The sequence below is a fragment of the Giraffa tippelskirchi genome, chromosome 1, assembly GCF_054371585.1.
Source record: "Giraffa tippelskirchi isolate mGirTip1 chromosome 1, T2T-mGirTip1v1.2.pri, whole genome shotgun sequence".
Lineage (NCBI taxonomy): Eukaryota > Metazoa > Chordata > Mammalia > Artiodactyla > Giraffidae > Giraffa > Giraffa tippelskirchi.
This window is the reverse complement of record NC_137275.1, coordinates 90,348,082-90,369,176: the sequence shown is the minus strand read 5'-3', so window position 1 is coordinate 90,369,176 and position 21,095 is coordinate 90,348,082. Positions and strand designations below refer to the sequence as shown.

The 21,095-nt window shown below is 37.3% G+C and overlaps 1 protein-coding gene across 11 annotated transcripts in view; it reads right to left on the bottom strand.

The window, feature by feature from the left end:
* GSTCD (glutathione S-transferase C-terminal domain containing) overlaps positions 1-21,095 on the bottom strand; it is a 142,865-nt gene that overhangs the window by 121,439 nt on the left and 331 nt on the right. For 5 of the 11 annotated variants that reach the window (XR_014051786.1, XR_014051784.1, XR_014051787.1 and 2 more), the window contains exons 1-4: positions 20,813-21,029; positions 7,796-8,236; positions 6,671-7,138; positions 75-326 (exon numbers count right to left, since the gene is read on the bottom strand). Coding sequence is in view for 4 of the 11 variants with exons in the window: in XM_081484168.1 (XP_081340294.1) it covers positions 75-326; positions 6,671-7,138; positions 7,796-8,215 (1,140 nt within the window). In the remaining 7 variants the exon portion in view is untranslated. Of the gene's footprint in view, positions 1-74; positions 327-6,670; positions 7,139-7,795; positions 8,237-17,527; positions 17,576-20,812; positions 21,030-21,095 lie in introns of those variants that run through there. The other 6 variants (XR_014051790.1, XR_014051792.1, XM_081484179.1 and 3 more) reach the window with 2 other exon arrangements.

The window sequence follows — 21,095 nt, the reverse complement described above, 5'->3', positions numbered from 1 at the left end:
TGGGGTAGTATACTAAGCAACTTTTATCACATGGAATCTTTCAAACAAAATTTTAATAAAAACAACTGAATTACCATTAATTTAGTCATAGTGGGTCTTGGTCCTCCAATAAACGAAGGATCATTTTGCTCCTCTACACATGCGGTCTCATCTAAGTTTGGGGGCTGTTGACTTGAGGTGGTCTGTAATTCTGGTAAACCGAGAAATTGGATCCCACACTGAGAAGCTGCTGTTTTCACTCTTGGCACTTCCTGAATCCTCTGGTACCAAGCAGCCAGCAGTGGAAATTCTACCAGCTTTCCAGATAGTTTCCTGCAGATAATTACCTAGGCAGAAAAAGAACAAAACATATTATTATACATAATTTTTGTTTTTTATAAGAGCTGATTGAAGTAACTTTACATACCATAAAGTTCACACATTTTAAGCGTACAGTTCACAGAATGAGTTTTAGTAAATTTATACAGTTGTGCAACTACCACCATAACCTACTACTCGAACGCTCAATGTCACACAGGAAAGTTCCCTTGTGACTGCTGGCAATCAATCTCTGCTCCCCAGTCAGTTGCAGGCAATCACTGAGCTGCTTCTCATGTGTATAATTCTTCCTTTTCTAGAATTTCATGTAGATGGAATCATAAAATGTGGTTCTTTTCATTTAGCAGTATGATTTTGAGATTCATCCATGTAGTTGCATTTATCAGCAGTTTGTTGCTTTTTATTATGATGCAGCATTTAAAGAAAGACTTATTTATTCAAATTAAAAACATCTGAAACCACTACCCCTGATGTAAATTAATGTTTATTTTGCCTTGGTCAGATGCTTTCTCCCTAGCACCACCACCAAACTTCAATTTCTTTAAAAATTAGAATGTTCTTCTTTGTAAGACACTGAATGCTGTTTCCATAGAAACAGTTATAATGTTACAAACAGATTATGACTTATTATGAAGAGATAAAGTAAAAAGGTCAAATCACAGAAAATCTCTACAGATATATCTAGCTATAACCAGTGCCAAAACAGAAGCCAGAAAGGATGAAAATTAATGAACAATTTCGCACATATATATGGTTTATTTTAACTAGACTTTAAGGTTAAATAAGAATTGACTATAAGAACAGGGTTTATGTCTAATGCTCTTTGTATACTACAAGTGCTTAAACCACTGCCTTGCAAAAAATACTTTTGATTGAACAGATGATCAAGAAACCATTTATTGTCTTCAAAGAATAATCCCTTAAATTAGTGTCTTTCAAACTGCTGCTTATGACCCATTAAGAGATTTTAAAATCAATATAGCAGGTTTTTTAAAAAAATGAAATAACATAGAAAATATCAGGGTAAACAGCATATAGTAAGGCAGATTATTTTGTATTTATAAGTATATATTTGTATGTATAATATAAAGATGTATACTTGTATGCTCAATCATCTTGTAAAATGCATCATTTACTATGAAAAGTAAAAAAGTTTGAAAAATACTGCCTAAATGGTACTCTGGGAGTAAAAAAGTTTCTAACTCTCAACAAAATACTTAGTTGCCTGAAAATAGATTATGAGCTAAGGGAATTGAGCTTTAAGCCATGATAAATTAATCAAATAAGAAATGTTCTCATTTCCTCACTTTCCTTTACTTCCCTTGGTAGTGATTTATTCTTATTTGTTAGATGCATATGACATCTTTCCCTCTTTTTGAAATAAATTATAATTAAGCAACAATAATTCATGTTTCAAAAAACTGAGGACTTTTACTCTACATGACAGTTCATCCCAGTTAATCAACATGCCAGGCTGCTCTGCCATTATCCAGACAGCTCAGGAGGTACTGCAACCACATTTGTTAATTACACCTGAGAAAATGTATTTAAGGAAGAAACTAATGAAAAATGTGTGAAATAAAAATTAAATTTGTCCCTAAGAAATGATTTTTTTTAAATGTTACCTGGCTGATAAGATCAAAATCATTATAAATTTTAATCAAGTTACTTAAGGACAAGAAAATAAGAGAATTTATTTTTAAAATAATGGTTTAAAAAAAAAAACAACTGCTATGAAGACCACAAAATGAAATTCTAGTAGCTTTATGAAAGAGTTAGTTTCTCAGTCGTATCCAGCTCTCTGCAATCCCATGGACTGTAGCCCACCAGGCTCCTCTGTCCATGGAATTCTCCAGGCAAGAATACTGGACTGGGTAGCCACTCCCTTCTCCAGGGAATCTTCCCAACCCAAGGATTGAACCTGGGTCTCCTATATTGCAGGCAGACTCTTTACTGTCTGAGCTACCAGGAGTGGCTTTGCAGTTAATTACAATAAGGGGCAGAAAAAACTTGTGTGACTAAAAAGAGAAGACATTATATCTATTCAAAAGATCTCCTCTGTATTACTTTCTATCACTTAGTACAGTATGTTGTAATTCTTTTATGTCATTTCCTTAATAATGTCTACTCTTTCAAAAGCATGTCATAACTAACAAATGTTTAGGTGAGCAGCATAAGCAGTGTAAAAAATAGTAAACTAAGTGGAAATAAAATCCCAGTTTAGTGTTTTTCTAACAGTCTAGAACTGGTGAGTTAAAACTGAAAATTCTTAAGGACCTAAGACATAGGATAGGATATAGAAAATATAAATTAACCAGAGCATTCATGATTTTTGCAATATGTCAGCCAATAGCAAGATTCCCATTTTATTCTCAATTTTATACCAATGAGAACAACGAAAGAGGTATTTAACAGGCATTTTTGCTGAAAAATCAATTTCTACAATGTTTTTATTTTTGTAACAAATGTCATACTTCTAAAAAACTAAATTCAAAGCATTAGAAGTTAAAATGTAGTATGTTAAATCATAAATATGCAGATTACAAAAATATTTCATAAAGTGGCAATTTGTTTATCTTCCAGGAGTAGAACAATCTTAAACAGTTCGATCAAAGTGTACCTGTTTAGTAGTAGTAACTTAAAAATAACTATAAAATTTTCTGGTATCTGAAGATTATCTGGTATCAGCAAGATTTTACCTTAGTATGGCTATTCATTGTCATTTCTCCCCTCTGCTTGCTCTTCTGTATACTAGAAGATGCTAGCAATTAAATCAAAGGGAAGGGGGAATCATAAGTAGTATGCATTTTAATTTATTCTTTTTAAATTCATTCCTGAAACTTTCCAGAGGAGAGGATTTTATCAAGCACCTTCCAGGAAGCAGTGTTGGGCTATCAGGGGTTACCTATGCCCACTAATAACCTATGAAGAGGAAAAGGAGCTTGGAGCTGAGGTTTAGATGTAACACTGCAGCCTCTCCTAGCTATTGTTTTGCATATTAGGCTTTATTCTGTTTAGCAAAATAGGGTATTTTCCCTTGCTTGCTTGCTCAGTTGTGTCCAACTCTTTGCTGTCCCATGGGTTGTAGCCCACCAGGTTCCTCTGTCCATGGAATTTTCCAGGCAAGAATACTGGAGTGGGTTGCCATTCTCTTCTCTGGGGAATCTTCTCAACCCAGGGATCAAACTCAGGTCTCCTGCATTGCAGGCAGATTCCTTACTGTCTGAGCTACCAGGAAGCCATCCTTCTGTTTAACAAAACTGGGTATTTTCCCTAACTCTTCTAATTTTGACCTCTGGTATACCAAACCTTGAATTAGCAAAATTGACTGCTTTTTCATATTCTTGATCTTATTTCTATGGCTAAATATTTTGGCTCTAGATGTAGCCCATTGTTTCCTATCCAAACCTAGTAATTTGACCTTCATTCCTGATCATGAACTTGATCCTGATTCTGATCATTTGGACTGCTACTTCATCACCTCAATGTGAGTTATTACAAGTATAAAGGTTTGGCATCATAGCCACCATCTGAACTAAAACAGCTGCTTCATAACCCAAGATGACTTATAAGAGGAAAATAAATATAACAAAAATAACATCAAAGCTTTGGCAAAGAAAGATTAATTCCTGAAAGAAAATGTGATGATCCAGGAAAAATACAAACAAAAGAAAATATTTAGAGAATTAGTTTACATATAAATGTCAAAAGAGAAGAATTTAATCACAGAGTACATGTGAATGTACAAGTTTTCCACTATTAAACTGAGACAGAGTTCCTTAGTTGTATTAGGTAGATTTACTCAGCAGTGGTCAGGCTGATGTCCAACCTGATTAAAGGGGGAAAAATCCTCTCAATTAGGAATACCTTCACCTCAGTTGATCCTAATCAGGTAAACAGTATTAAATTAAGCTAAAATCAAATGTAAAAGATGGATGTCTGGATAACGATCTAAAAATCATCTTTATGCAGGTGAATCCAATTTTTTACGTCTTGTTGCATTTGAAAGCAAATACTCAAGTCTTCTCTATTAACTTGTTTTATTTCCTTTGTAGTACTCACTATTATTTCAATGTATATTATTTATTTGTCTACTTGTTCATTTCTATCTTCCCTATTCTTCTATTTCTACTAGAATATTAACTCCATAAGGGCTGGGACTCTTTATCTCTTGTTCATCACTGTATTCCTAGCGTATATAACAGAGTGTGACATATACAGTAGGCTTTCAAATAAATTTCTCAAATGAATGAATTAATGGTTGTGCCACCTAAGATTCAATTTTTAAGCAATTAGGAACAAAGAGTTATCCAAGAAGACCAAGAAGCTATGAATATCAACAGTATTTCATAATATGTACCAAATGACTTGCTTTAACGACTAAAGTTGGTAATAATGGTGACAAGAATTTAGAAATCATTTGACTAGGAAAAAAAAAAAAATCTATGTTTTTCTCCCCATCCAGCTCCAGCTCCATGGACATAGGAATACATGTGACATTTACAATACTAATCAACATCTAAACAATTCCTAAATCTCTTGTTTTCACATCCTTTAATTCTGAAGTTATTTTGGTTTCTAATCTTGTTTTGCTCCCATTTTAAAGAAAAGAGAAATGTTCTTTAAGAAAACACCAACTGATTGATGCCACCTACCTTATTAGTGAAGCACTGGTCTCCAAATACACAGATGTTCAAATACATAGATGTTCATTAGAAATATTTTCTTAATTGTCAGTAAACATACTGAAGTATTGGTGAGATATAATAAACAAAATCTCATTATCTGATTCCTCAGTAAAGGAAAGCATGAAATGCTTCAAAGTGGGAAAAATGCAGTTATGGAAAACCAATAGGAAAGCTACAAAGAGCTCTAGCTTTCCATGTTCACTTGATACTGTTTCTACCTTGTCCTTTGTCCCTCCCACAGACGGGAGGGGAAAAAAAATTTCCGAGCTAGTGGTAAAGCACCTGCCTGCCAATGCAGACTTAAGAGAGGAAGGTTCAATCCCTGCTTTGGTAAGATCCCCTGGAGGAGGGCATGGCAACCCACTGCAGTATTCTTGCCTGGAGAATCCCAAGGACAGAGGAACCAGGCGGGCTACAATCCATGGGGTTGCGAACAGTCGGACACAACTGAAGCGACTTAGCATGCATATATATATATATATATATATATGTATATATATATATATATATATATATATATATACACCTGAACTAAAAATGGAAACTTTCCATTTATAATCTCCCACAGCATTGAATAGGACTGACAATTCTGTTACATAATAGAGAGATGTGGGTAAAATATTTCTGATTTAATAACATCTGACATAATGAAATTAGTGGTTTCCCAGGTGGCACTAGTGGTAAAGAATTTGAAGTGACTTGTTTAGTTGTTAAGTCACGTCCGACTCTGTGACCCCATGAACTGTAACCCGCCAGGCTCTTCAGTCCATGAGATTTCCCAGGTAAGATAAGAATACTGGAGTGGGTTGCCATTTCCTTGTCCAGGGCATCTTCCCAACTCAGGAATCAAACTCATACCTCTGGCATTGCAGGGAATTCTTTATCCCTGAGCTACCTGGGAAGCAAGCCATTTGAAGTGACGACTTAATTATAAAATATAGTTGACCAGAGATTTCAGGATTTTAATACTGAAACCTCTAGTATTAGAAGGTAATCACAAGAGCAATTTAAGCTTAATCATCATGTGCTGTATGCTGTGCTTAGTTGTTCAGTTGTATCTGACTCTTTTCAACCCTATGGACCATAGCCCGCAGGGCTCCTCTGTCTATGGGATTCTCCAGGCAAGAATACTGGAGTGGGTTACCATGCCCTCCTTCAGTGGATCTTCCCACCCCAGGGATCCAACCCAGGTCTCCTGTATTGCAGCTGGATTCTCTACCGTCTGAGCCACCAGGGAAGCCTAAGAACACTGGAGTGGGTAGCCTATCCCTTCTCCAGGGGATCTTCTCCAACCAGGAATGGAACTGGGGTCTCCTGCATGGCAGGGGGATTCTTTACCAGCTGAGCAACTAGGGAAGTCCCTAATAATCATAACAAATGCTAATATTTTAGCAACTCAAAACTAAAAGTCATACTAATTACTAACATTTATTGATAGCAACTATGTTTGAGCATTGTTCCTACTTTACACAAATTGTCATTTGTTCCTCACACTGAACCAAATAGATAGGTACTACTATCATCGCTGTTTTACAGATAAGGAAATGCAGACAGATAATAATAACTTGCCCAGAAGCATAATAAGAAATGGAATAGGAATTCAAATCTGGGAAGCTTTATAGACTGAAACCTACAACAGTGTATAGACTCCTGATAAACCTTACCAAAAAATGATGGATACAGGGCAAGAGCACAATATCTGCCAATGTGAAGTACAGGCCTTCTGCAAACACATGGTCCAGAGGTGGCAAGTCAGAGGCTTTTGCTTTTCTGATGTGAGAAGGCTCTCTGTTGGCAGAAGCGGGTTCCTTGTGTATTGTGAGCTTTGAGAATGCCACTTTCAGTTCCAGGCTTGCAGATGAAGAGTCCCCCTCTTCAGATGTTTCCTGTCTATGACACTTGCTCTTCGTTTTTTCCTTAGCAAGCGAAGGTCCAACCCCAGCAGCATTCTGTTGCTTTAGCTTCTGCCTCCGGAGTTTGTCATCATTATGCACTCTAACGGGTTCACTAAGCTTTTTCTCAAGCTCTAGTATTGCAGCAGGAATGGTTGGGGGTTGATCAAAAGATTCTTTGAGAAAATTCTCAACAGCTAAAGGGATGGTAAGTTCACATAGCCTGGTCCATTGACTAACCTACAAAACAAAACAAGAAATGAAAGAATTCTTTACTTTCAGCCGAACTTGAAGAAAAATAACTTCATACTGGAAAACAAGACTGGTTTAGAGAATTTAAGTCTTGAGCTAAACCATTCCTGGGCTAGACTCTATGCTCTATCAAGAGACATTATCACAGTGCTTCAGAAGTGATAACATTAAGCAATGTAGGTTTAGCACTCCTGTATCTGGAAATATACGCTATTCTCTTATATCCTCTTACTGAGTAAATCCTCACTTCCCAAAGCCTCTAAAGTGTACTCTCCCTAAAAAAAGCTGGATTTCTAAAACATTGCTACTTGAGCTCCTTTAATCCTCAACATAATTAAAATAAAAGGTTAAAAAAAATCTTTTCCTAAAAATAATGTCTCTAAATCTCATAAATTAAATCTTTACTTCTTATTTTCTAATATTGCACTGAAATATTGGTACACATGAAAGGCTACTTTAACTCTTTTATTGGTTACTGAAGTATTTTTTACGTAAATTAAACTTTATTTTCCAACAGAGAGTTAAATAAATATTCAAGTGAATGTGTTACCACTTATGGGCTTCCCTTGTGGCTCAGAAGACAAAGAATCTGCCTGCAATGATTACTTATGGCTTTAAATAACAGAAAAGAGACATTCTACTTACTTCAGCACAAGCTTTCAAGCAGGTCTTCTTAAAACCCAGAAGTTCCAAAATTTCCTTCTTTGAGGGGTCTGCTTCATATGACTTCTGGATTATGTGTCTCAGAACAACAGCAAGTCCTGCTCTACAGAAATTGTCTGGTCTTTCTACTACTGCAGGTAAACAGCAACACTGGACTATTGGTGGAAGCTCTTGCCTTGAAATAATCTGTACTTCAACACCCTCAGATGGTACATTTTTAAGTAGTGAAATACCTGTGCTTTCTCCAGGGAGGACTAAGCAAACTTTAAAGACTGTGCAGTCACAGTATGATAACAAAAATAAAGTTACAGACGTATGAAGAGGAAAGATGCACCCTTCTTTTTGGTGAGAAAAGTCCAAGTACAGATATTCTTCTGTAAGGCTTTTCTTAATGCCTTTCATTTTCTTCTTTCATTGGGTTACCTAAAGCATAAATTGAAGTGGTTTTAGGTCTTAGGATATAGTAATTGCAAAGCTAAAATAAAAGATGAACACTTTAAAACTTTTTCTAGAAATCAGCAAGGATTTGTGATAGATATAAATCTACAAAAATTTGTTCTTGGCATGAATAAACGGCTTCCAAAAGAATGAGGCCTACATTGTGCAATGAACTAGTCTTAAGGGGTTTTTAGGACTTCCCAAGTGGTGCCAGTGGTAAAAAACCCACCTGACAATGCAGGAGATGTAAACGTTGCATGTTCGATCCCTGGGTTGGGAAGATCCCCTGGAGGAGGAAATGGCAACCCACTCCAATATTTTTGCCTGGGAAATCCCATGGACAGAGGAGCCTGGTGGGCTAGAGTCCATGGGGTTGCACAGAGTTGAACACGACTGAAGTGACTTAGCACGCATGCACGCAAAGAGATTTTATACACAGCTTCTTTAAAATGAGCATACCTCGGGTGCTTTGCAGTATAGCCCTCCCAGTCAAGTACTTATCGGTCTCACTATAGGTGAGAACAAAAGAGGAACAGAATGGGACGCAAGAAATAATCAAGAATACTTAGCATTTATCACTGTTGCAACATACTATACATCTATTCTTGTCTTCCTCCAATAGCATGTTCCATGAGATTACAAATTTCATTTTATTCACTGCTATGTCTAAAACAAGGTCTGATATTTTATACACACACACACACACATAATCAAAAAGCACTGAGTGAATGCATAGATGAATAGACATGTTCATTATTTTAAAGATGTAAACATACACAATCTTGTGGTCAAATTATTGATGGGTGTTTTCAAGTCATAATCCTTAAGACTTTTGTCAACTAAGACTTTTTGTTTGATTTCTACATTTCCTGGGTCTAAAATTCCCCATGTTCTAATCCATAAATCAAAATTCACAAACTGACACTAGATGGCACCCTTTAAAAGCATTCGCCATATACTAACTGGTATATTAAAGAAAAAATATTTTAAATTAAAAAAATTATTTCAAAAGCCTTTAAAAAGCATACTTGCAACTCTTTAAGCATATTTGAAATGTTAGTGTACCCTGAATTTTACGGTATTAAAGTCAACTAAATTTTCTTTATATTGTAAATTCCTTAGTTTTTTTTTTTTAATTAAAAGCAAAACAATCAAGTACTCATTAATCTTGGTCCTCAACGTTTTTTATTAAAGAGCTAATAATTCATTATAACAAAGAGATATAGTTAGTAAAGATATACACAGTAACATTATGTCTTGGAAAAATTCTTTGTAATGCGAATAATCACTAGTTTATATTTCTTTTATTAAAACGTAACAGATCTGCACCATGGCTTGTTACTTATTTAAAAGATTATCTAGGAGAAAATTATTTCATGTAATTTAAAAGTAACAACTTTTTAACCAAAGGAAACTATTTTCTTCCTAAGGTAACTTAGTTACCTTTTGGATTTTTTCTTTTCTCTTCATCTAGAGCTGATTTTATAAGAAAGTATTAAAGGGCATTTGTTAAAGCTCACAGGCAAAAGAAACCAACCTTTTGTAGAAAACTGGTAGTCTCTTTGGAGATAGTGGGTTGCTATTTCTATACCTAAACTATATAGATATAGTTTGCCCCTCTATATCTTTTGCTGATTAATTTACCAATCCTCTTAACTCCTTTTGTTCACCCTATAAAGCAGATCACTTTTTTAAATAGCAAATAACAGTTTTATTGTGCATATATGTCACATTTGTCATGTTCTACCTTCCTTTTCTAAAATTTTTAAAAACTTTTTATTTTGTTTTGGGGTATAGCTGATCAACAAAGTTGTGACAAAGAGTTTCAGGTGAACAGGGAAGGGACATAGCCATACTATAAAGAAGATCCCTAAGTGCCTTCCTAAGGAGCAGATTTGAAAGAAAACATAATCAATTTCCTCATGGAACTAGTAGAAACTAGTCCTGTTAAAACTTAAAAAAGACACACACAACAGAAGACTAAAAACAACATCATGCTATTTTACAGCTTTTGATCCAGGATATGCTGAAATATTAATATTAAAAAATTAGAGTACATATATATCTGCCACTTCCTGAGGCAGTGAACTTCCAGATGTTCAAGGTGGTTTTAGAATAGGCAGAGGAACCAGAGATCAAATTGCCAACATCTGCTGGATCATCAAAAAAGCAAGAGAGTTCCAGAAAAACATCTATTTCTGCTTTATTGACTATGCCAAAGCCTCTGACTGTGTGGATCACAATAAACTGTGGAAAATTCTTAAAGAGATGGGAATACCAGACCACCTGACCTGCCTCTTGAGAAATCTGTATGCAGGTGAGGAAGCAACAGTTAGAACTGGACATGGAACAACAGAGTGGTTCCAAATAGGAAAAGGAGTACGTCAAGGCTGTATATTGTCACCCTGTTTATTTAACTTATATGCACAGTACATCATGAGAAACGCTAGGCTGGATGAAGCACAAGCTGGAATCAAGATTGCTGGGAGAAATATCAATAACCTCAGATATGCAGATGACACCACCCTTATGGCAGAAAGTGAAGAAGAACTAAAGAGCCTCTTGATGAAACTGCAAGAGCAGAGTGAAAAAGTTGGCTTAAAGCTCAACATTCAGAAAACTAAGATCATGATATCCTGTTCCATCACTTCATGGCAAGTAGATGGGGAAACAATGGAAACAGTGGCAGACTTTATTTTTGGGGGCTCCAAAATCACTGCAGATGGTGACTGCAGCCATGAAATTAAAAGACGCTTACTCCTTGGAAGGAAAGTTATGACCAACCTAGACAGTATATTAAAAAGTAGAGACATTACTTTACCAAACAAAGGTCCATCTAGTCAAGGCTATGGTTTTTACAGTGGTCAAGTATGGATGTGAGAGTTGGACTATAAAGAAAGCTGAGGGCCGAAGGATTGGTGCTTTTGAACTGTGGTGTTGGAGAAGACTCTTGAGAGTCCCTTGGACTGCAAGGAGATCCAACCAGTCCATCCTAAAGGAGATCAGTCCTGAGTGTTCATTGGAATGACTGATGTTGAAGCTGAAACTCCAGTACTTTGGCCACCTGATTTGAAGAGCTGAGTCATTTGAAAAGACCCTGATGCTGGGAAAGATTGAGGGCAGAAGGAGAAGGGGACGAGAGAGGATGAGATGGTTAGATGGCATCACCGACTCAATGGACATGAGTTTGGGTAAACTCCTGGAGTTGGTGATGGACAGGGAGGCCTAGTGTGCTGCAGTCCATGAGGGCACAAAGAGTCAGACACGACTGAGAGACTGAACTGAACTGAGGCACATAAGGACCATGAGAAGTAACTTTTACACATTTCACAAACTTTTTTTACTGTGAGCACTTAATAAATGCTAAATGTCAACAAAAGAGAATAGCAATAATCTGTCCCTGGAGATAACTAATAATTAATGAGAAGCCTAAGAGAAAATGCAAAGTACTGCAGAAAGTGAAGAAGAACTAAAGAGCCTCTTGATGAAAGTGAAAGAGAAGAGTGAAAAAGTTGGTTTAAAGCTCAACATTCAGAAAACTAAGATCATGGCATCTGGTCCCATCACTTCATGGGAAATAGATGGGGAAACAGTGGAAACAGTGTCAGACTTTATTTTTCTGGGCTCCAAAATCACTGCTGATGGTGATTGCAGCCATGAAATTAAAAGACGCTTACTGCTTGGAAGAAAGGTTATGGCTAACCTAGATAGCATATTTAAAAGCAGAGACATTACTTTGCCAAGAAAGTCCATCTAGTCAAGGCTATGGTTTTTCCAGTGGTCACGTATGGATGTAAGAGTTAGACGGTGAAGAAAGCTGAGCGCCGAAGAATTGATGCTTTTGAACTGTGGTGTTGGAGAAGACTCTTGAGAGTCCCTTGGACTGCAAGGAGATCCAACCAGTCCATCCTAAAAGAGATCAATCCTGTGTTCATTGGAAGGACTGATGTTGAAGCTGAAACTCCAATTCTTTGGCCACCTCATGCGAAGAGTTGACTCATTGGAAAAGACTCTAATGCTGGGAAGGATTGGGGGCAGGAGGAGACGGGAACGACAGAGGATGAGATGGTTGGATGGCATCACTGACTCGATGGACATGGGTTTGGGTAGACTCTGGGAGTTGGTAATGGACAGAGAGGGCTGGTGTGCTGCAATTCATGGGGTCGCAAAGAGTCGGACACGACTGAGCGACTGAACTGAACTGAACTGAACTGTTGACTCAACATAATTTATTTTTTAAAATATAAATATTGGTATTTTTTTCCCCTTGAAGACTAAAAATATTACTTAATGATCTTGGGGTTTAAAAAACCAATCCCTCTCCCTGGACAATTTCTCCACATTAAATTTTACTATAATTTCTAAAATAAATATTCAGTATTAGCAAACGTGTAAAATTTTGATATCTATTTTTGGCATGTACCATGTCTAATTTTTCAAGAAAGTAGAACACATTTTTTGTTTAAAGTTTGAAAATACAGCAAAAGAAACACATTTTCTTCTTCATTTCTACCTAGTGAATTCCTCATGTTATCACTTTTATGTCATGAGCTTTTAAAAGGTAGGTGCTGTAGAATCATCCTTGGGGTCTCCAAGGCATGGAGCTGGGGTACAGATCTTGTTACTCCAGATTACATTTCTGCCCAGCACAAAAGTGCTGTCATCTGCTCTTTCTCAGCTTTGACAGGTGCCACACTGCACTTAGAGGGAGTGAGAAAGCGGAAGACAAAACCACAAGCTTGAGATGCCTGAACAGAGCTGATGGGGTGTGCATCTCCTCCCTTGCTTGGGAATGTTGCAGAGGCAATAAAAACAGGTTGTTGTTTAGTCACTAAGTCATGTCCAACTCTTTTGTGAACCCACGGATTGTAGACTGTCAGGCTCCTCTGTCCATGAAATTTCCCAGGCCAGAATACTGGAGTGGGTTGCCATTCCCTTCTCCAGGGGATTTTCCCAACCCAGGGACTGAACCCAGGCCTCCTGCATTGGCAGGAGGAGTCTTTACCACTGAGTCACCTCGGAAGCACAAAAACAGGTAAAAAATAAATATTTAAGCTTTGGTTTCATTACTTGGGAATTTTCTAAGATATTTTTAAACAAATGTAGTCATAGGTTTAGTATTTCAGGAATTTAATCTTTTTTATTCATTTATTCTAGTGATGATAAAGTGAAACATTTCATACATCAAAGGGGAAATGAGTTTTATAGGTATTTTCTTATCTGAAGTCATTTTATTATCAATAGTTTACTCAGTGCATATGTATATAAAGAAAGAAAAAAACACCATAAATATTGAACATAAGCATACTTCTCTGGAAGCCAGAAAAAAAGTTAAAAGTTTCTGTGCTCGAAATTCAAGTCTGGATCTATGGCAACTACACATTACATAACAGATAAATAGATAAGTTATATATTCCATGTGTGTGCATGCTAAGTCGCTTCAGTCATGTCCAACTCTTTGCCACCCTACGGACTGTAGCCCGCCAGGCTCCCTTGTCCATGAGATTCTCCAGGCAAGAATATTAGAGTGGGCTGCCATACCCTCCTCCAGGTGATCTTCCCAACCCAGGGATCGAACCTGCATCCCTTATGTCTCTTGCACTGGCAGGTGGGTTCTTTACCACTAATGTCACCTGGAAAGCCCTATTTATTACATAATAAAGTCCAAAAGTACATAACTGCAACAAAAATACTAACCAATTGACTGTATTTTTTAAGTAAGAAATTATTACTGTGGCTGGAATTTGATAAGAGCTTAATAAATGTTAAAGGTACAAAGAATGCAATTCTAAATAATATTATATACATTTTATTGCCTATCAAATATGTTTAATAAGCATCCAGAATTTTATGCATTACTTCAGCCCTCATAATCCTTAAAGTACATTTTACTTCCACTACATGAATTAGAACTGTACTTCAATCCAAAAGCATTATTTGAATCTATAAAGGGATCTTATAGGAAAACATTAAGGAATGGGTATTTTTCTAATATAAATAGCACTACTTTATAAACTTCATAAGTGGAACCATATTGCAATTTTATCACAGCCACAATTTCACCAGAGTGAAAATCATCAGAAACAATGTTATTCTTAGCAAATTTCTCAGGTGGCTCAGAAGTAAAGAATCCACCTGCCCGTGCAGGTGCCACAGGAGATGGGGGTTCCATCCCCAGGTCTGGAAGAACGCCTGGAGAAGGTAATGGTAACCTACTTCAGTATTCTTGCCTGGGACAAGTCATGGACAGGGGAGCCTGGCAGGCTACAGTCCATGGGGTTGCAAAGAGTTGGAGACACTGAGTGAGCATGTACATTCTTGATAAAAACCTCCATGCTAAAGACAGAGTATCTGACAATTCTCAGCACTGGATTTCGTTTTTTGATCATTCCTTCTTAATTCCCTTTACTGGATCCTCCTCAGACCTCTTAGTGACCTGTAGCTTAGCACTTTGCCCTATTCTCAACTTAAACTCACACCTTTAATTACTGGCTTTCAAACTTTTGATCATGCCATACAATAAGAAATAAACGTTATAATGAAGGTCATTAAACACGGAATAAAACTGAAACAAAAGACTCACAAAAAGCTACCCTACCATAGGAGATATAACTAACAGTTTATCTTTTCTTCTTCTTTTTTTCCAGGGTTGTTTTTTGTTTGTTTTTAATGTTGGTTAGTGCTCACTAAATTGATTCCAAGATCCATGAGCTACAACTTATACTATGATAGCACTGTCCAAGGTGATTTACAGTGCTACAGGTTTAAATATTACTGATGATTCTTGATATTTATCTCTACTGCAAACTTTCCCCTGAACTTCAGACTCCTGTAGCCTACCTGACATCTTCACTCAGACATTTTTCTAAATCTGTTCCTCTTTCCTCAAGTAATCTCCTTCTTGATAAACTAGCAACACCATTTACCCAGATACTTGGGCCCATAATTATGAAGTGTCACTCAATTCTTTTTTTTCTCTCTTACTTTACTATTTATGCCTTTGAAATACATGGTAATACTAACTTCTTAGAACCTACCAATATCACCTTAATCTAAGTCATCACTAGCTCTTTCAAGGACTACTGCAAAAGCCCATTAACTATTTCCTACACAACAGTCAATTCTCCAACTCGAGTCAAGGTGATCCTTCAAAAACATAAATCAGACCATGTCTCTGCTCACAACCATTCAATGGCTCCTCAGCACAGTTAATAAAATTCAAATTTCCTATCATGGTGTCTAGGTCTGACGTGACCCTGGCTGTCCTTCTTTTCTGACCTATCTCCCTCTTGTTCACTTCCCTCAAGCCAATTCTCCTTGCTGTTCTGGTGCAATGCCAGCAGTGCTCCTACACTTGAGAATTTGGGTGCTTGCAATTCCTTCTGCCTAGAATATTCTTCTTCAAGATATTCACATGGCTTGCTCCTTTATTTCACTGTGGTCTCTGAATATTAACTCAGAGCAGTCTCTCCTGACTACCTGAATTGAAAAAGCACTCCTAACACTTCCTAGCCCCCTATCCTGCTTTCTTTTTCATTACAGCACTTACTACTGCACATCTCCAATGGTAAACAGTACTCAAATTTTAGTTCAAGGACTGTATAAATGAATAAATGTACATAAATGATTATCACTAATCCCTGTAATGACAGTATTTTTGAGAACATTAGTCTTGGTACAACATGAGCTTCATTCTTCTTGACACCATTCTTTCTCTTCCAAATAAATCTATTTTAAGAGCAAACTATGTATAAATTAAAATAAAGAAACACACCACTGTGAGCTGAGTTGGAAAAAGTATAACTAGAATCCACTCAAACTTGTAAATAAAGCATAAACATTTTTATGTCTACTGATATTTGGCCACCTCATGCGAAGGGTTGACTCATTGGAAAAGACCCTAATGCTGGGTAGGTTTGGGGGCGGGAGGAGAAGGGGACGACAGAGGATGAGATGGTTGCATGGCATCACTGACTCGATGAACATGGGTTTGGGTAGACTCCGGGAGTTGGTGATGGACAGAGAGGCCTGGCGTGCTGCAATTCATGGGGTCGCAGAGAGTCGGACACGACTGAGCGACTGAACTGAACTGAACTGATATTTAGGCAAGAGAATTAGGAACCTAACGAGATTCTCTATATTTACTTAGCAAGTAGAATATTCATACACTGAGTAATGAATAAGAGTCTAGACTCTGGTGCAGACTGATTGGGTTTAAATCCTGGTTCTGATACTTAGTATCTCGTAATATAAATTTTTTCTGCGCCTTAGTTTTCTCATTCATAAAAAGAGATAATAATAACAACAGTATTAGTATGTCGTGAGTACTGAACAACACCTATCACATTAGTAATCCTCTAAATAAATAGTATTGTTATCTACTTGTAATTTATCCCCAAATTCCTTATGCACTGATACTATCAAAAAACACCAAGTCTGATGGGCAAGTCTTCAAATTACGCTTTCTATTTCCAAATTTCTCAAGAAAAATAAGAGATTTTGTGTTGAGTTGAAAAGATTTTCTCTGTTAATCAACTATACTCCAATATAATACAAAAAGATTTTTTAAAAACAGAAAAGATTGAAACCAAATATTGAAAAAAAAAAAAACCTGTTTGTTATTTAAGGCTGAAAACCAGGAGTCACAAAATTCTGGAGTATAAATGGGATATCTTAAGTTCACTTGAATATTAACTGTTTATATCGAATAGTTTAAAGAAATTTATAAGTATGAAAAAAATGACAAACTCTTACTTTTCTTAAAGATTCAAGTTTAAAATTAAACTCATTTTAATTCTCTACTACATAAAAACGTTCAACATTATGAGTATTAGAACCTAACTTGTATTTTATACATAAAAATAACAAGTTGTTTTTTTTTCCCCATGCCATGTGGCAGGTGTGATCTTTGTTCCCCAACCAGGCATTGAACCCACACCCCCTGCATTGGAAGCAGGGAGTCTTAACTACTGGACAGCCAGGGAAATCCCCAAAATAACAGTGTTGGGTTGCAAATATCTCATTGTTTTCTTTCAATAATATAGGTTAAAAAAAAAGAAAAGAAAACTCTGCCTCTACAGAGTTAAATAGCAGCTTATTACCTTAGATATTAAAGGTTAAAAAAGGAAGAAAAAACCGAGCTATTCAGTGCTATGTTGTGAAACATCGAGACACATATCACTAAGTCCTAGAGGACAAAATCCTATGATTAAAATTAGCTGTTTTCTTATCAAGGCAAGAAGTGGGGAAAAACTATTTAAAAGTAAGAAAGCTTACTACAGCCTTAGCCATAAGGAAACTGTGGCATCTTCTCTCCACAGAATCAGGGAGTCATCTGTTGCCAAAGAATCATAATGCTTGCAGATAAGCTTGACCTCACAATTAACAAGGAGCCACAGCATGAAATGCTAACCTGTTAGAAACATCAGCAAACCTGAAATAAACTTACTGAATCCCCACAGTAACTAATATCTGTGCTCATCATGAACTGAATGGTATAAATCCTTGCTTTGCAAGTACTAATCCTAACAGAATTCAGTAGGCTAGTTAAAAAACTTGAAGATTAAAAACAATATGTGCTAAGGAATTATGTATAGTAGAGTTGTTTTCGTTGACTAGCTTCAGAATTTGTTCAGTTTCAAAGTCTGCTAAATTGTTGGTTAGAAAGATCAATTGGATAGTCAGCATTTATTCTTATTTCAAATCACAGGTGATAGAAAAGTTACAAACACATGTTCAGATAAACAAACAAACAAAAACAACCTCTCCAAAACCCTTGATGGGCCCTCTACTACAAAAGTTCAAGTTTGAGCTTTGTTTAAAGCAGACAAACATATAACAGAAGTGTAAAAAAATAAAGGAATTGATATAATAATTTTCAAATCTCACTGATTTTTCCAGATTTATTTCTGAAATTAGATCTCTTAAAATATTGCCTTCAGGTATAACTCAAACATGATTTCTAGGACTTCTCTGGCAGTCCAGCAGTTAAAACTTCACCTTCCAACACAGAGGGTACAGGTTCTATCCCTGGTCAGGGAGCAAAGATCTCACATGCCTCATGGCCAAAAAACCGAAACATAAAGCAGAAGTAATATTATAACAAATTCAATAAACACTATGAAATTGGTCCACATAAAAAAAACTTAAAAACACAATGTGGAATAATGAGATATGCTTAAGGCAATCCTTTCAGTAGTGAGGACCTAACAAAAGCAGAAGAGATTAAGAAGAGGTGGCAAGAATACACAGAAGAACTATACAAAAAGAGATTTTAATGACCCAGATAACCATGATGCTGTGGTCACTCACCTAGAGCCAGATATCCTGGAATGTGAAGTCAAGTGGACCTTAGGATGCAATACTACCAACAAAGCTAGTGGAGGTGATGGAATTCCAGCTGAGCTATTTCAAATCCTAAAAGATGATGCTGTTAAACTGCTGCACTCAACATGTTAGCAAATTTGGAAAACTCAGCAGTGGTCATAGGACTGGAAAAGGTCAATTTTCATTCCAATCTCCAAGAAGGATAATGACAAAGAATGTTCACACTGCCATACCATTGTGCTCATTTCACATGCTAGTAAGTTATGCTCAAAATCCTTCAAGTTAGGCTTCAGCAGTATGTGAATTGAGAACTTCCAGATGTTCAAGCTGCATTTAGAAAAGGCAGAGGAACCAGAGATCAAACTGCCAACACTCATTGGATCATAGAGAAAGAAAGGGAATTCCAGACAAACACCTACTTCAGCTTCACTGACTATGCTAAAGCCTTTGACTGTGTGAATCACAATAAACTGTGGAAAATTCCTAAAGAGATGGGAATACCAGATCACCTTATCCGCCTCCTGAGGAACCTCTATGCAGGCCAAGAAGCAACAGTTATGGAAACAACAGACTGATTCAAAATTGGGAAAGAAGTATATCAAGGCTGTATATTGTCACCCAGCTTATTTAACTTATATGCAGAGTACTCTGCATATAGTGCCAGGCTGGATGACTCACAAGCTGGAATCAAGATTGCCAAGAGAAATATCAAAAACCTCAGATATGCAGATACCACTCTAATGGCAGAAAGTGAAGAGAAACTAAAGAGCCTTTTGACGAGGGTGAAAGAGGAGAGTGAAAAAGCTGGCTTAAAACTCAACATTCAAAAAAAAAAGATCGTGGCATCGGGTCCCATCACTTCATGGCAAATAGAAGGGGAAAAAGAGAAAGCAATGACAGATTTTTTTTTTGTGGGTTCCAAAATCACTGCAGATGGTGACTGCAGCCATGAAATTAAAAGATACTTGACAGAAAGCTATGACAAACCTAAACAGCATATTAAAAAGCAGAGACATAACTGGGCTGACAAAGGCCCGTATAGTCAAAGATAGGGTTTTTTCCAGTAGTCATGCATGAATTTGAGAGTTGGACCCATAACAAAGACTGAGAACTGAAGAATTGATACTTTTGAACTGTGGTGCTGGAAAAGACTCTGAGATCCGCTTGAACCGCAAGGAGATCAAACCAGTCAATCCTAAGGAAAATCAACCCTGAATATTCATTGAAACGGCTGATGCTAAAGTTGAAGCTCCAATACTTTGGCCACCTGATGTGAAGAGCTGGCCCACTGGAAAAGACCCTGATGCTGAGAAACACCGAAGGCAAAGGAGAAGGGGGTGGCAGAGCATGACATGGTTAGATAGCATCACTGTTTCAACGGATATAAATCTGAGCAAACTCCAGCAGATAGTGAAGGACAGGGAAGCCTGGTGTGCTGTAGTCCATGGGAGTTGCAAAGAGTGTAACATGACTTAGCGATTGAACATCTACAAATACTACTCACCAGGGAGTTAAAAAAAAAAAAGTCACATAGCTTGATATTTGATTTATTCAATATGACATCAAATTACTCAATAGTATTTATAACAAAGACTTTATTCCATACTATTTAAATGACCATGGTTAAAGTTTAAATTGTCATACCACTAGTTGTGGCCTGCTTTTGCATTTTCCCTTTTAAACACTGTTTCTAGATAAGCTTAGGAAAAAAGAAGTACTCGATCTCCTCTATCAATACTTTTGCCAAGATGTATTATTAAGTGTTGGCATTTTCTTGATATCCAAGATGGGTTCATGACATTAAGAATGAAGGAAAAAAACAAGTCACCTAATCCTAAACCAAAGTGAAACACAGCTTTGATGATGCAATAGAAGCAAATGGCCCCAAATGAAGCAAGTTCACTGGAGCAACAGTTTGCTAATATTCACAAACAACTGTTTTCTCCAATGAGGAAGGGCTGGGAGAGAAAACTAAGTGCCAAAAAAAAAGTTAAAGACGACCCAAGAAATCTACACAAACTATTCCTAGCAGCAAATGGCAAACGGCCCCTTAGATTGCTGCAACTGGAAGCTGCTCCATTCCATCGTTAGAGAAGCCACGGGCGCTGGTCTTGGAAAAACTGGGAAGGGGACGGGAGCCTCGCACCCTTCCCACCCTTGCCCGCATCGTCCATCCTGTTTCCCCCTCTGCTAAGAGGCGGTTTTTCGGGGTCACGGGGACTGCGCCCTCCTTACCTGGTCGCAGAGGCGCGGCCAGGCAGGGAGGGTGCGTGAGTGGGTAGACGACAGGGGCCGCCAGCGCATTCCAGCCCCGCCCGAGCCGAGTTTCCCGAGGCCACTTCAGGGAGTCTCCGTCCGCTGACCACTCGCTGCCAACGAGGCCACGACAGAAACAAAGTAGAGCGCTTCAAGGAAGCAGCGGCGGCGGCCGTCATTCATAATCCGGCGGACCGGAAAGAGAGGGTCACGTCACTTCCTACCGTCGCAGAATCAATACGTTCCCCAGTCTAGCCTCCTG